Source organism: Osmerus eperlanus, chromosome 4 (assembly GCF_963692335.1).
Source record: "Osmerus eperlanus chromosome 4, fOsmEpe2.1, whole genome shotgun sequence".
NCBI classification, from domain to species: Eukaryota; Metazoa; Chordata; class Actinopteri; order Osmeriformes; family Osmeridae; genus Osmerus; species Osmerus eperlanus.
In genome coordinates this window covers 14,338,330-14,353,226 of record NC_085021.1, presented here as the reverse complement: position 1 = coordinate 14,353,226, position 14,897 = coordinate 14,338,330, and the positions used below count along the sequence as shown (strand labels likewise).

At 38.4% G+C, this 14,897-nt stretch overlaps 4 protein-coding genes across 6 annotated transcripts; 3 read left to right on the top strand and 1 right to left on the bottom strand.

The window, feature by feature from the left end:
• Positions 1–937: 937 nt before the first annotated feature.
• Positions 938–3,917, bottom strand: eif4e3 (eukaryotic translation initiation factor 4E family member 3). The gene is made up of 7 exons (XM_062459371.1): positions 3,610–3,917; positions 2,900–2,972; positions 2,707–2,801; positions 2,545–2,605; positions 1,603–1,669; positions 1,259–1,414; positions 938–1,140 (listed from the first exon to the last, which is right to left on the bottom strand). The coding sequence occupies exons 1-7, from the start codon at positions 3,783–3,785 to the stop codon at positions 1,094–1,096; spliced, it is 675 nt and encodes a 224-aa protein (XP_062315355.1). The 5' UTR covers positions 3,786–3,917; the 3' UTR covers positions 938–1,093.
• A 558-nt stretch (positions 3,918–4,475) lies between these two features.
• On the top strand, positions 4,476–9,221 carry LOC134018960 (serine/threonine-protein phosphatase 4 regulatory subunit 2-A-like). Its single transcript, XM_062459370.1, has 9 exons — positions 4,476–4,628; positions 4,867–4,948; positions 5,440–5,610; positions 5,851–5,944; positions 6,754–6,791; positions 6,930–7,004; positions 7,239–7,376; positions 7,484–7,746; positions 7,854–9,221. The coding sequence occupies exons 1-9, from the start codon at positions 4,595–4,597 to the stop codon at positions 8,159–8,161; spliced, it is 1,203 nt and encodes a 400-aa protein (XP_062315354.1). The 5' UTR covers positions 4,476–4,594; the 3' UTR covers positions 8,162–9,221.
• A 1,225-nt stretch (positions 9,222–10,446) lies between these two features.
• Positions 10,447–12,016, top strand: guca1b (guanylate cyclase activator 1B). The gene is made up of 4 exons (XM_062459368.1): positions 10,447–10,954; positions 11,064–11,213; positions 11,455–11,569; positions 11,653–12,016. Exons 1-4 carry the CDS (start codon positions 10,751–10,753, stop codon positions 11,769–11,771), a joined length of 588 nt encoding a protein of 195 aa, XP_062315352.1. The 5' UTR covers positions 10,447–10,750; the 3' UTR covers positions 11,772–12,016.
• A 741-nt stretch (positions 12,017–12,757) lies between these two features.
• oard1 (O-acyl-ADP-ribose deacylase 1) lies at positions 12,758–14,602 on the top strand. 3 transcript variants are annotated; one of them, XM_062459366.1, is made up of 5 exons: positions 12,758–12,813; positions 12,883–12,987; positions 13,176–13,484; positions 13,559–13,671; positions 13,797–14,602. In XM_062459366.1, exons 2-5 carry the CDS (start codon positions 12,946–12,948, stop codon positions 13,936–13,938), a joined length of 606 nt encoding a protein of 201 aa, XP_062315350.1. In that variant the 5' UTR covers positions 12,758–12,813; positions 12,883–12,945; the 3' UTR covers positions 13,939–14,602. The 3 variants fall into 3 exon arrangements, with proteins under 3 accessions (XP_062315350.1, XP_062315351.1, XP_062315349.1); XM_062459367.1 differs by having other exon boundaries at positions 12,758–12,987; positions 13,176–13,341; positions 13,426–13,484; XM_062459365.1 differs by having other exon boundaries at positions 12,758–12,987.
• Positions 14,603–14,897: the final 295 nt, after the last annotated feature.

Genomic DNA, 14,897 nt, shown 5'->3' with positions numbered 1-14,897 from the left:
AAGCCCAAACCATGCAACGGAACGTAAATTCCAATAGAAGCAACGCAATCGCTACCAAGACGAACCTTTTGACACCGCCGTTGTGTATGTAGGCCAAATATTGACTGAGTTTTAGGGGGGCGAAAATAAATAATAAATATATATGTGAGAGAACAAAGGTTGTGCTCTCGCCGAAGGCTTGAGCACACCCAATAACCAACAGCTTAAAGCTGCAATGGTAACTTTATAAAAATGTAGGCTATTCAAATCAGTAACAGCACTCGTAATTCTTGTCTAAACTTCCACACTTTTCTTCAGCTCGAGTTTGATTGACAGTGGTTTCACAAAATAAGACAAGGCGAAAGGCCCACCTCGCAGAAGGTGATTGACTGGGACAGGACAATCGACAGCTCCAAAAAATCGAAATTTCACTGGCACTGAGCTGTCTGTGTTGCTTGCTATACTACTCAGAGGACTTCATAAGCTTACATAACATGTTTATAGCTGACAAACGTTTCTCTTTTTACAAAAAAACAAAAAACTTTTGTACCTTTCATTTATAAATTGGCATATCATTCAACTTCAAATGTCTTAAAAAAAGAGGGACCTTAAGATTTAATTAACAAAAACTCAGTGTTTGTGCAATATCTAGTCATATTACACAAGAAATTCAAGGTGATACTATTAATTTCTCAAGACAAACAGAAAGATGTTCAGGATAACTGAAATCCCTTTACTAAAAAGACGACTTGTAACAGCTGACATATTTACAGCCTGTCCACCAACCCAAACAAACAGCATGAAAAAAAACAAACAAAAACATAATGTGCAATATTTTATGGTCAAACTATATAATTAGTTGAGTTCAGACTGCTTTATCTAGAACTAGATACTGCCCTAAAATGTGTAAAAATCTTGCTGTACATGATGTTTCACAAAATGTCTCTTTATAAAACACATACAACCATGTACTAACCAAACTAAGTTATTGTATAACATAAGTTTAGTTCTTTTCTTTTTTTTTAAGAAATCAGTGCTCAGGCTAGGAAAACAGGTATTCCCCTTTCTTTTTAAAACACCACATCAATATAAAGTGTCAAACGTGCAAATTATACTAATGTCTTGAGCGACCTCCTTCAAAAGCATGATGCTCCTCGTGTGCTGGAACAGAAAAACATTGATCTGATCAGATAATGATCAGATTACACTTGATGACAATGGTATTCAATTACAGAAACTCACAATCATTACAATGTAAAGTTGCAAAGAAAATACTCACGCTTATAAAATACTGCTTTAAAAGAAATTTGAGGAAGAAGTTCATAAATCCTTCCTAAGACATTTGCTTCATTGGCAAAAGAAGCATTTCCATTCCAGACCTGAACTACATCCTCTCTGTCACGTACACTGACACTAACCCCAACGACTTCATCTTCTGCAAAATAAACAAGGGGACACATTTCAGAAAATAGACCAAAATGAAACATACAGTGACATATTTACATTAGTATATTTTGTGTTTTGCCATACAATACTTTAGGCTCCAAAGTACAGTCTTCTTATGGTGCAACAAACCAAAACAGACTGAAGACTGACAAGAAAACTATGCTTCTCCACACTTACCTGAAGCACAGTAATCTGTAAATTGCTCCCCAATGGTGGCCAATAGTAACTCTTTCCATACAGCTGGCTGGATACAAAGAGGGGGATATAACTGAATGTGACTTACACCGCATACCAACCATTTAAAAAAAATACATATAAATATATATATATATATATATATACATACACAATACCGTTCAAAAGTTTGGGGTCACTTAAAAATGTCCTTATTTTTCAAAGAAAAGCACAGTTTTTTTCAATGAAGATAACGTTAAATTAATCAGAAATACACTATACATTGTTAATGTGGTAAATGACTATACTAGGTGGAAACGTCTGGTTTTTAATGAAATATCTACATAGGTGTATAGAGGCCCATTTCCAGCAACTATTACTGTATGTGTTCGAATGGTACATTGTGTTTGCTAATTGCCTTAGAAGACTAATGGATGATTAGAAGGATTAGAATGCCAAAGGTCTGCAATGTTGTAATTGCTGCAAATGGAGCATTATTTGACGAAAGAAAAGTTTGAAGAACAAAATTTATATTTCAAATAAAAATAATTATTTCTAATAATAATAATTAACCTTGTAAATGTCTTGACTATATTTTCTATTCATTTTGAAAGTTATTTGATAATAAAAGTGTGAGTTTTCATGGAAAACACGAAATTGTCTGGGTGACCCCAAACTTTTGAACGGTAGTGTATGCTTTTTTACATTTAAAGCCCATTGTGCAAGCAAGTCTGATAAAACTGAAGTGAAACCCAAAGTTTACATCTGGACTATGAGCATTACAATAAGATAAGATGAATGCCACTTCACCAACACGAGAAAAGAAGAGGGGGGAAAATACAATGCTGCTTTCACTCTTACACAGACATTTATAAATATAAATATTATTTATATAATAATCAGAGTCGATTTATATTTTGTGGGTTATCTTTTTATCACACTGACTGTGCTGTCTTTGGGTACTTTCATCTTCCAAACTCCTCCTTTAGCATTGCTTTCTTCTTCCCTGTATGGGGAGAAAGGAAATATGCAGAGTGTAAGAGAGTTTGGAGAGGGGGGGGGGGGGGGGGGGGCATTGAAACAGTTTAATTATCTATGCTCTGTCACCAAAGTGGTCTTCTCTCTCCCCTCATTAAATGATAGCTGCATCTCAGTGGTAGGCTGGCCACTCCAGGTATGTTGTTGTACACTCTCCAAAAGCACTATACAAATAGAAAGTGGCAGAACAATTGTGTCATTTATGGGTACATTGCATTTGCAGTTACAAAATTATTACTGCGATGCAACCTGCCATGTTCACCTGGACAGTTTGCACTGTGTAGATTTTTTTCAAATTTGATTCACATTCTGCTGCTGTGGTTCCTGGTAGGGATCTGGACATCAATACAAACAGAAAGAATCAATCATTTAAATACAAGTGTTAACTGTTTCTACAGGATCCGTTTTTGCACTGGAGTTTTCTCAGTCAACTAAAAGCTAATAAATAATAGATCATAAACGTGTGACTGTAATACAGCGGCCCCTGGACAGAGATGGTTAACGTTTGACTGTAAGTTGTGCTCATCATACAGTAGTGCTTGGAGTGAGATCAGGTGACAATCTATTAGTAAACAACACTGACCCCCTCTGAACTTATAAACAGATGTAGGGTACAGAGGACATGTTTTTGTTACTCACTGCTGCAACTAGGTCAAGTCCGTGACTGTAAAGTGAACTCTCAGTACACAAAAGCAGATCATTATAAACACACTAAAGACCTCCATTTTAGCGACAGTTACATAAACTTAGCAACAGGCTTCAAAATGTCACGAAGGTTTTTGTCGATTAAGGAAGACACAGTGTATCTCCAGTTTAAAATCAAAACAATGGATCAACAACTCCTTATCTGCAGACATGATGCGCTCGCGCTGATTTACAGGAACTAGGCAGACTCTCCTTTGTTTACTAAGGAACCAATTAACCCACTAATTGAGTCCCAAACGTATGTCAGACGGAGCTAGGACCAATTACCTGTCGAGCCAGAAAGTCCATGGAGAATGCAAGGGAAGCGTTGTGCCGTGGCTTTCATCGCTGTTTATGTTTTCCAATTCTCTTTCTTCAATATGGATGTTGAGGTCCTTAGACTTTACCAAACTGTTTGGACTTGATGTTCTCAAATGCATGTTAGCAGCAGCAGGGACTGCCATAACAGTAATTAAAAAACACACAATTTGGTTTCTTTACCGGAGAGACCTCTTCCACCTTTGTGAAAGGCTAGTTCTTCTGCTGCTGCTGACTCATTCGCCGCTTCACCGGCCTGCAGCCGCCACAACAACAGATGACGTAGCATATTGCGCTTACGTTCTACGGCTCCTCAGCGCTCTCGTTGAATCAGTCGCTGGTGGACTGCATGTTCCTTTAATATACAAAAACAATTCAAACAGTTTCGTATGTAAGAAAACAAAATACGTGTAAATAGAGGGCTGAAAGTACCACAGCTACCAGCGAAAAAGACGAACAGCAACACATCACATAGGTCTATGTGGATGTCTATTTTGTCTGTGGAGGCTAGCAGAACGTCTCATTTATTTGAAACTTTTACAGACGGATGCAGCATATGCATATGTATCATACATTTAAATATGTATATTTGTAATATATACTAACCTAAATACGTTGTGTGTAACAAGTTCAAGTCTGTAAAATGCCTGGACACACATTTCTGGAATCAATAAAGCTGCCATAAGGCATGATGAGTCGCACCAGCTTTTTTACCAGAACATCAGTACCAACATTACAGGAAAAGCAAATACGCAATTTTTGTCGTAAAACGGATACTTTATACTTTAATTGTGGCTGCCTAGCTATGAAAGTCCGGTGGCATGGAACGAGTTCGTTCTAGAAATTCCTCGCACCCGTGACATAAACCGAGAGCGCATTGACGCTACTGTTGTCTTGTGCGCTTCCTGTCGCTGACGGTGGAGCAGGGGACATTTGCAGTTAGCTAGCCACAACCATGGAGATCGACACAGTTTTGGAGGCTTTTAAAGGTCAGTTGATGTTATTATGTGTTATAATTATTATAATGTTGTTTTGCTTTAATTTTAAATTGTACAGAAGCGTTCCATCCCATTTTAGTCTCATAAACACAAGCTTGCTATCATCGACTACGCAACCCGGCTAGAAATGCTAGCTAGCTCCAACTGTGTTAGCTAGCTGGCTCGGTAGCTAGCCATTTCCTGCTTAACTTGTTATGTACTGTACATTATTTTATGTGATTGTGCACAGACTTCGAGAAGAAAGGGGAGAGAGAGACATGTCCTGTCTTGGATCAGTTATTGTGCCATGTCGCCAAAACCGGAGAAACTATGTGAGTCTCACGAGACACCAACAGAAAAGCTACTGTATGTTAATTGAGCTAGTAGTAGCTATGATACCTATCAATATCGTGCTATCAAGCTGTCTTACGTTAGCCAAGCCAACTAGTTAGTTAGATCCCATGCGATGTATGCAGACGCCTAGGTCGCTGTCTGTATCTAACCATTACTGTGTCCCCTGTGCTCTTGAAACAAATGCCTGTTGCACACCAAGGCCTAGTTTACCAGACAATGGATTAAGCCTAGTGCTAGACTAAAAACTTTTTAAATGGAGATCTTCATAGAATTTTCTCTTACTTTAGGACTAGACTCCATCTAGACTCCATCCATGTCTGGGAAACTGGGCCTAAGAGTTACAGGGGTACTTGTTGTTTTGACAGCACTGATGACAGACCACCATTGAATACAAAAGGCTGATTATTGGTTGGAGGAACACAATCTTTTCGGGTCAATTTACATTGATCGCGTTTTTGTGTTCTGGCAGGATTCCATGGACACAGTTTAAAAGTTACTTCTTGTTTAAACTTGAAAGAGTTATGGATGATTTTCAAGCATCAACGCCAGATCAACGAAGCCCTGCTAATCCCAATGTAGAGTACATTCCCTTCAAAGACATGAAGGAGAGGATTTTAAAAATTGTGGATGGATACAATGGGTGAGTACGGCATGCAATATGGTAGACACATTACAATGGAAATATTGTTCATTTAACTGCAAATCTAGTTTCAGGTGACCAAGACAGGTGTCACAACAGATACAAATGCAAACTAATCATATATGCATTGGGAAATGTATAGGGTGAGCTGTTAATCCAAAGAGTATCCACACCACTCCTCAAGCTATCAACACGGTCTATCCCCCATAATGGCTTGATTTATTTTATAATCTTTTTCAGGATTCCATTTACTATCCAACGTCTGTGTGAACTTCTCACTGAGCCCAAAAAGAACTACACAGGAACAGACAAGTTCCTCAGAGGGGTTGAGAAGGTGAATACTTCTTACATTTACATTTATGCATTTAGCAGACGCTTTTATCCAAAGCGACTTCCAAGAGAGAGCTTTACAAAAGAGCATAGGTCACTGATCATAACAACGAGATAGCCCCAAACATTACGAGCAGCCAAAACATGAAGCATACATTGTGGAAAACCAAATAAGTGCCAAAGGGAAGAACCATAAGAGCATGCAGTTAAACAAGTTACAATTGAACAACATGAAACTCCCCACAAGAGTGCAAGAGTGTACCTGTAGAAAAAACAATCAACAGTAAAATATTTCACAGCGAGTACAAGAATTTGAAACCGTTACAACTAACCAACAAGAGCAACAAGTCTCTCAATACAAGTCATTGTGATCCTGGAGGGAACATCAGGTCCAGCCAAGCATTCCTACATGAAGTCCCAAACATTTTCCCTTAGCGCCCTTGAAAAACATGGACAAGTTTGTATTGAAGGAGCATAGTTTTAAAAGTAATCAAGACTAGTGATGAAATATGACAAATATATTACCTTTTGTGTGTAACCGAGGGGAATTGGTTAAACTCACTCCTCAATATAAATGCCACCCAACCATGCCATCGCTTTTTGCCAGTGTAGCTGGATAAAGCGGTGTTTATGATCAGTTGTGTGGTTCAATGGACACAAGATCATATCCCGCAGAGGGTGTGTAAGGAAGCAACATTGACAAGCAATACAAAGACAAATGACATGCCGAATGTCACACTGTAACATGTTCACGGTATTGTCAAAATATATGTATATATATTTTTTTTACCCATCTGACTTTGTGTGTTGCAGAATGTTCTGGTGGTCAGCTGTGTGTATCCTACCTCTGAGTAAGTATCAACTGTCACGTGGTAAATACATAGTCATTTGAAATGTACATTACAGTTGTGATGTACTTTTTTTAACTGTTGATCAACAGATACCTTTCAAAAGTAGTCTTTATGTTGTTTATATCTACCCTTTAAAAGAAAAAATGGGGCAACCAGTATAAACAGAATGAATGGAGTGATGTTCCCTGGCAACTCATCTCTTTATTCAGACAGGTGAGAGCCGCATACCTATAAAATAATTTTATTTCAAAAATGTAATGTTGCTGTTTTAAATGAGGATGGGACACTCCAATGAAGGCTTGGTGCATGTGTTATTTCATGTAGCTAAGAGATAAAGAAAGAGGGAGGGCAGAGTGGGTTCAGTGACACATGCCACTATGCTGATCTATCAGAAGAAATGGATGGGATTTCACCTCACTTTTAACAATTGTACTCTCCATAATGTAGAAATGTAAATGGACCAGGCACCCCAAGGCCATTCAGTCGACCAAAGATTTCCATATCCTCCTCTCTCTCTACTAATGGCCTCCCTGACTGCTCGGATAACAAAGGGAAAAGCTCAGGACAGGGAGAGAAGCACATTGGGTAACTGGAACTAGCATTTGTGTTCATAGTTACAAAAACTAGTTGGTGCAAAGAAATAATTCAATCGAGATTATGCATTGAATGTGTTGCTTTGATTGTCTCTGTAGAGTATCGTCATTATCAGAAGGGGAAAGCCCCCAAAGCAGTTTGGTAAAGAACAAGCATGCAGATGACGAGGATGCCATGGAGGCAGATGGACACGAGGTCAAGAGGCTGAAATTTGACAATGATGAAGAGGAAAATGAGGAAGAAGAGAGGGAGTCATCCTGTCCTGCACGTCCAGAAAGCTCGTCCGACACACCAGAGTCATCGACAGATGCTGAAGTGGAACAGGGTAACCCTGCTAATGTGGTAACTGGAGAGGATCATAGTAAGTGGTTTTGCAGTAATTGTGATTCTGTGTCTTACCCAATGATAATTGGGTAAACAATTTTGGGTGTTATTCAGTAGAACCGAATGTTGTTCTTCCTCTCTCAGTGCCCACCAGCACGCAGACTGAGTCCCAAGATGAGGAGGAAGAGACTGGAGATGGAGAGGCTGTTGCCGCTCATAGCCAAAAGAGTGACTGCACCTCAGAGCAGTCGGGGAAGAATTTGAGCCTGAATGAGCAGGAAGATGGGCCAAGCGGAGACCCAGTAAGCAGCAGCTGTGGGGACAGTACGACCAGTGACCAGCTTCTCCCCGCCTCTCCCAGTAGTACTGCTGAGTCCTCAGCAGAGGGCGCTACAGAGGCCAGCTCAGAGAGCCCAGAGACTGCAGGAGAGGAGGCCATGGAACAGGACTGAACCTGGGCCACCTGACTGATTAGACACTGTATTATATACCACCAGGAGATCCCTGTAACACTGTGGACCTGTCATCTCCCAGGACAGGTGAAGGGTAGAGGGGGTTTCACCAAGGGCCTCACAGGATTTTGGCTCCAACCTCTCTCCTCTTGCGTTCTATGACCCAACGTTCTTGCAGCCACCCATCACTTTGTTTTATAAAACTGGAAGTTTATCATTTATACTAAGACTTCGAATGCTCTTTGAATTAATTCACACAGTTATGTTTTAAGGCCTTTTGATTCCCAATAGTTTACTATTTTTGTCACTGTCTCTTTAACCTTTTCAGACATTTTAGCAGATTTTTTTTAGATGTATGCTTGGTTGACAATTTTGCATGGTGTCATTAAGACATTTATTGTTTTGGCTATCACTGATGTGAATGTCATCTTGGCCCACTTTAGTCTAAACTAGGTCTGTGGGCCTGTAGTATGACATGGGTCTATTACCATCAGATTATGATGCAAAGATTATCAGTAATAGACTATTTTGCTATAGTTTTGTTTCTGTATTTTGAAACTAAAATATGAAAGACAAGCCAAGACATGGCATCTTTATGGTTTCTCTTTGTTACTTTGTAAATTGGATAGGCATTAGCATCAGCTTTCACTGCAAGTTTATAAATATCTTCTAAAAGTAAATATAAAAATATATAAATATGATTAAAAAAACATGCAATTTTCAAAACATTATTGACCATCAAAAAACCAGCACAAAATGCTGAAGTGATTGAGGTGTAGGTCTATTTCTTTCACCCAAGATGTTCTTTGTTGGCTATCATATATTTACCATGTTTCTGCAACCCCTTTTTGATATGTAGGATTTTTTCAATTTCTGTAAAGTCAATTTTGTAGATTGATATGTTCACTGCCTTTGTAAAACATCTCTTGGATGCTTGGGCTTGCAACACAATTTCATATGCAGCAATAAATGCTAACATTTTAAGTGTGGTACATGCTTACTATGTATCTAGAAAGATGTATCTTTTGGCAACTATGAATAAAGTTTTGTAATATTGGTTTATCACTTTAAAGCGACCCTTCAGTTTACATTGAAAAGGTTCTCCTTACAATATTTCAGCTTTAAGCAGAAAAGAAAGGACGAAAAGCAAATAAATGTTATTTAATTGCTCTTCACAAGACTGAGGTCAAAGGTGCTTATCCTTATAAAACCTGATGTCAGCGGGTTATCTGAGCTGAGAAGGTACTGGGCCAGGGCACATATTCACTTGTAAACTTATTTATTAAAGGACAAAGTGGCCGATGTTTGACTTCCCACTCTGATATATAGTATTGAGAATCCCAGTATTTAATTTTTGGGAGAGGATTATTATATTTTGATTACAATTATGACAGCAGTAGGTGGCAGGTAAAATGCATTTGGTGGTGAAAAAGACATCTTCAAGTTTGTTATACATTTTGTGTGGAACACTTTAGTCACATTTTGGGATGTGACTGAAGAAAGCAAATCAACGGTTGGCATGAGAGTCAATATAAATAGCTTTGACACCTTGGGCACAGAAGGTTTGAGGGATTACCAAATGCTTGGCTTGAATGATTCATCGGCTTTGCAAATAACATGGTGCATCCCATAATGGGGACATTGTATAACTAATCTAGTCATGGCTGTAAGTAACCTGGGACTGGGCTTCGGACATACAAAGGAGGTTAAGTCTCAGAAGGACCAGGATCATTGATAATTGCATATCTACGTTCTGGCATAGATGTGTAAAAAGATAGGAAAGTTTTATTGTTGTGAAATGTTTAGCTGAATGCAGATGATTAACACTGCAGTGTTGTGTGCATTGGGTATTGTCTTTGAAACAGAGCTATACAACAGGTGGGTTTGCCAACTCATTAAAGCAATGATGACCAAATTGAAACCAAAGGAACAGCTTGCATGGACCGGATCTCATGTCCTTGTCTTCCTTCCAACACATATTCATGCTTGAACACAAGGTGTGATTTATCTACCTGTTTATCAACCATTTTGCATGAAATGTTTGAATTAACTTTATTTATCCTCCGTCTGGCAAGTTCTGGCATCAAATATTCTAATTTGTAAGGTTCTGCTGCTTCCATTCGCACTGAAGAAATAAACAGTACAGACTGAGGACTTGCACAGAGGCTAATCTCTATATGATCCCAGTCAGACTAATTGAATCAGACATTGGTGTTTATTGATAATCCATAGACCATGTGACTTATAACAACCTTGTCTCATCTAACACCCACAGTGTGTACAGAGTAGGGTAATAAAGGCGTGAACACACGCCTTTGTTTTTTGTTCCTGTCTGTACTGAAAAATATTCAATCACATTCAGTGATTTTACTGAGCAGGGGACCAAAATCAAGCTGTGATACTTATAGGGATATAACTGGAGCAAAGAAATGTGTGGATCACCTGAAGAATAGAGTTTCTTTATCTTAATGATTGCAATTGGTGTAACATTGTAACATGAGAGACAAATTCTTCACCTCAAGTGTGTAACTGAAGATGAGAGACAATATCTGAAGAGTATTATTGCAGTGTTCCGGAACTATATCCAAGATGGGTCAACGTCTGAGTGAAGAAAGTGACTCGGACCAAGAAATTAAAGTTGCTGAGTTGCAGGAATGGTATAAGAAGTTTGTGGTGGAATGTCCAAGTGGCACTCTCTTCATGCATGAGTTCAAGAGCTTCTTTGGTGTAACTGACAACAAGGAAGCAGCAGACTATATTGAGAACATGTTTCGCGCCTTTGACAAGAATGGGGTAAGTGTAATTGCTGTGAGAGGGCCAACTTATCAAGGTTTAAAATGAATTATACGTTGTTTAGAATTTAGCTTTTTTTAATTGTTCCTGTGTCCTTTCTTTTGCACAGGACAACACAATAGATTTTCTTGAATATGTTGCAGCCTTGAACCTTGTCTTGAGAGGTAAACTGGAACACAAGCTAAAATGGACATTCAAAATGTATGACAAGGATGGAAGTGGCTGTATCGACAAGACTGAACTTCTTGAGATTGTAGAGGTACTGACAGCAGTTTTGCAGTTTTGTGTAATTAGCAACAATTTGTAATTTTCATTAATTGTCAACGATATGGGTGTGTCTTGACTGCCATTTGACATGTAGTTCCTCCCCCTTAATCCTTGTTGTGTACGGAGAACACTTTTAAACATTAATCATAGTAATTACAGACTGTTTCTTGCCAGTCAATAATCTGATTTGTCTGTATTTCTTGTTCTACCTTCTCACCTCCACCCCCTCTCAGTCTATTTACCGGCTGAAAAAAGCCTGTCATGGAGAACTAGATGAAGAATGCCATCTTCTAACTCCAGACCAGGTGGTTGATCGGATATTTGAGCTTGTGGATGAAAACGGTGATGGTAAGAGTTGTCTTTGACACATATTGCAGTTTTTTTCTCTTCCGGGGCAAAAATCCTGATTCTAACCCTGTCTCCTCACCCAGGGGAGCTCTCTCTGGATGAGTTCATTGATGGGGCACGGAGGGACAAGTGGGTGATGAAGATGCTGCAAATGGATGTGAACCCTGGTGACTGGATCAGTGAGAGACGCAAGAGCGACTAAGAAATTACTGGAATATAGACTGTTATCGACTGCTAGGCCGACCTAGGTCTGTCCTAATCAGCCCTGGACCTCCCCTCTTTTCATCCTTTAATCTGTATTCACATAACATATCTGTGTAATAGTTACCCAGGCAGGTCTTGTTTTATAACTTATTTCTATTCAACTTTTCTTATTGGAATTAGTATTTGATATCTACTTTGTTTGCATTGAGTTTGGGTGTGTTTTAATGTTCTTCATTACATTTATTTACTATTTATTACATTTATTTACTATGTATTTTCAGTGTATAAACTGTAAAATGTATATATTATTTAGTGTGATATTGTATGGTACTGTATGCTGTTACTCCATAACCAGAGACAAACTAAACATTGTGAAGTCCCTTTTGCAATGACATTTAGCTTGTGTTTAATGAGCTCAAGGGAATTGTGTATCCCTGTAATTTGATGGTTGCAAATGTTGAAATGTTTTACTGTTGTTTTACAAGTTATTCTAGGCCTCTAGCTAATCATATGCTGTGGGCTATTTTTGACCCCTTGCTAAACTTTTGCTGTGATCCTAAAATGTATCTTTAATGTGCATTTTTTAAATGTAAAGTGTACTTTTGAAGTTTAATAAACACTGATGACTTGGGAGTGCTAATAACTTTAGGCTATGTGTGAATGTGTAGCTCGGTAAAGGTACACATGAGAAGGGAATTTTAATCGAAACCAAATCACCCTCCAGTAGGGGGCGATACTGCAGTAATAGTTATACTGTACTGTACATTGCAAAGAAATATCAGTGAAGAAAGACTGTTGTGATAGAATGTAACGTTATGTGACTGTAAAAAAAATCTCCCAAATAGTTATTTAAATTAAATGAATCTCGTTGCAGCTACGCTTACAATTCTGTAAGTGTATTGTGGAATTCATCTAATAATCATTATATCTGCTATTTTATCGTGTAAACGTTAATGACGTGTTTATGAATTGTGTGACTGGCAGGTTAACTGCTACTGTATCTCGGTACTTCTACACTTCACCGGTTGTTTGCTAGAGGTAACTATCTTGAAATGTTAGCAAAGCTAGATAAACCTCGTGCAAATACAGATTAATTTGTTTCGTCTGGTGCACATGACACTTCACTTGCCTGGAGCCACCTATCCGTTGAGTTAGGACTTCTAGCTAGCTAAATGTCAACTGAAACTGAGCAACCACCCAGCTCCGGAAACAAGGTAAGGTCGCCAAGTGTGCATAGAGTTCCTCTACTAGGCTGATACCAAATAAGTGTTTTAAAATGTGGCAGAATTGACGGCAGAAAGTGCTTGACACAGTTCTACTGAAGTAGGCTTATTCATGTCTAATGCTGAAGAAAGTGTTTGACTCATTCTGTTATGGTGTAATGCTGCCCTCTCCTGGTAAGGTCGCAAAAAGCAGCTGGAAACTACTACATGTCGAGGGCGACTTGTTTTCCTCCCCGGAAGATGAGGCACTGGCCCACTGTATCAGCAAGGATTGCCGCATGGGGGCTGGCATTGCTGTCATGTTCAAAGATAAATTTGGAGGAGTAGAGGAACTGAAGAAACAACGTGAGTTTGGGGCTGAATGGAGACTTTTAAAGACCACGTGTGAGATGTCTAAAATACATACAATGTCACAACAATCTTTTACAGAAAAGGAGCCTGGACATTGTGCTGTATTAAAAACAGACACACGTTATGTATACTACCTGGTAAGGACTTGATAGTTAGATTAACTTGATGGTAGATCCGACAAAAAGCAATTTAATGTTGTATGCTATTGCAGATTACAAAGGCTAAGGCCAGCCAAAAGCCCTCATACAAAAGCCTCAATATGAGCCTGAAGGACATGAGGTCTCAGTGTATTCAACATGGGGTAACCAAGATATCTATGCCGCGGTGAGTAATCTCATTTAAAGACAAGGTTTCATGCTAACATATCTGTTAAGTAACAACATGGATAACAAAACCACTAAGTCGTTTTTGGTTAAATAACTGTTTTGGTTTTATCTTTATCTGGAAAGAATTGGCTGTGGCCTTGATCGACTAAAATGGGAGAAAGTGTCTGAGATTCTGCATCAGGTCTTCCAACACACAGACATCTGCATCACTGTGTACACCCTTCCTGAGAAACCAGAAGCCAAGGAGAAACCACTTCTACAATAGATACCTTTGTCAACAAAAAGAATTAACTTTCTATCTGCAGGGGCTTTTGGATTAGTTTTCCACATTAATTTTGTCTATGTCTTAAAGTCAAATTTTCTTTTTTATAATAAAGGCAATTGTGTTATGGGCATTGAATCAAGGATGTGTCAAACTCACTACGCATTGCATCTCAGGACCACATTTGAAAATGGGGTATATCTTTTGACGGTTTTGCTTAAGAATAGTTGCACAATGTACACTAGCAAACTCTTTTTCAATTAATGTGTCCTATATTTTGTCATTTGTTTTCCACTAAATAAATAAATATACTTCTATTTAAACAGAATTATTTTGTTTCAAGGATATAAATATATATTTTTTATACACATATTGACACATTTCTGGAATGATAGTGTAGTGCCTGTGATGCAGCAGGTGATGACAGTTTTTCTTTGGTTTTGGTACCTATATTAATCACAATTGAAATTCTCAAAAGTACATGTTCAACTTCCACATCATCTAGTCACTTAGGCACATCAAAAAGCTATTTCTCATTCTTTTAAACAAATTGTCAGTGATCTGGTACAATCATGAAAATGATGTGGCCAACAATTTTCTGCTGTTTCCTACATTATCAATTGCACATGTCATGTTGATAAAATGTCATACTGTATGTTCTGTTAAATTGTCTTCTCTTTTGCTCAAAAATACCACTATAAAACCACACAGACAGACACACCGAGATTCCTTGCATTATAGTATAGATATAATCCATCTGGCCTGGTGTGTGAATGCATGATGCCTTAAGTGGGACAGGTCAGGTTTTATGCTCTTTGTTAGACAATTAAAAGTTCATAGTAGGCCATCTGTCATGGTTTCTATTACCACAACCTGCTAATTCAAGCATACAGATTTGTTCAAGGTATTATATTATGTGATATTGATCTGTGCTTTATACTCCATAGCTGCTGAGACAATAG

What these genes read in the sequence shown, in the direction of transcription:
- eif4e3 (XM_062459371.1), bottom strand. Translation starts at nt 3,785, where the DNA reads ATGGCAGTCCCTGCTGCTGCTAACATGCATTTGAGAACATCAAGTCCA. An exon ending in GGAGAGAGAAGACCACTTTG is followed by an intron (nt 2,606 to 2,706) that starts GTGACAGAGCAT and finishes CTCCCCATACAG; the next exon opens with GGAAGAAGAAAGCAATGCTA. An exon ending in AAGTACCCAAAGACAGCACA is followed by an intron (nt 1,670 to 2,544) that starts GTCAGTGTGATA and finishes CTTTGTATCCAG; the next exon opens with CCAGCTGTATGGAAAGAGTT.
- guca1b (XM_062459368.1), top strand. Translation starts at nt 10,751, where the DNA reads ATGGGTCAACGTCTGAGTGAAGAAAGTGACTCGGACCAAGAAATTAAA. An exon ending in GCGCCTTTGACAAGAATGGG is followed by an intron (nt 10,955 to 11,063) that starts GTAAGTGTAATT and finishes TCTTTTGCACAG; the next exon opens with GACAACACAATAGATTTTCT. An exon ending in TGTGGATGAAAACGGTGATG is followed by an intron (nt 11,570 to 11,652) that starts GTAAGAGTTGTC and finishes CTCCTCACCCAG; the next exon opens with GGGAGCTCTCTCTGGATGAG.
- LOC134018960 (XM_062459370.1), top strand. Translation starts at nt 4,595, where the DNA reads ATGGAGATCGACACAGTTTTGGAGGCTTTTAAAG. An exon ending in TCCTCAGAGGGGTTGAGAAG is followed by an intron (nt 5,945 to 6,753) that starts GTGAATACTTCT and finishes TGTGTGTTGCAG; the next exon opens with AATGTTCTGGTGGTCAGCTG. An exon ending in TCATCTCTTTATTCAGACAG is followed by an intron (nt 7,005 to 7,238) that starts GTGAGAGCCGCA and finishes TCCATAATGTAG; the next exon opens with AAATGTAAATGGACCAGGCA.
- oard1 (XM_062459366.1), top strand. Translation starts at nt 12,946, where the DNA reads ATGTCAACTGAAACTGAGCAACCACCCAGCTCCGGAAACAAG. An exon ending in CACGTTATGTATACTACCTG is followed by an intron (nt 13,485 to 13,558) that starts GTAAGGACTTGA and finishes ATGCTATTGCAG; the next exon opens with ATTACAAAGGCTAAGGCCAG. An exon ending in ACCAAGATATCTATGCCGCG is followed by an intron (nt 13,672 to 13,796) that starts GTGAGTAATCTC and finishes TTATCTGGAAAG; the next exon opens with AATTGGCTGTGGCCTTGATC.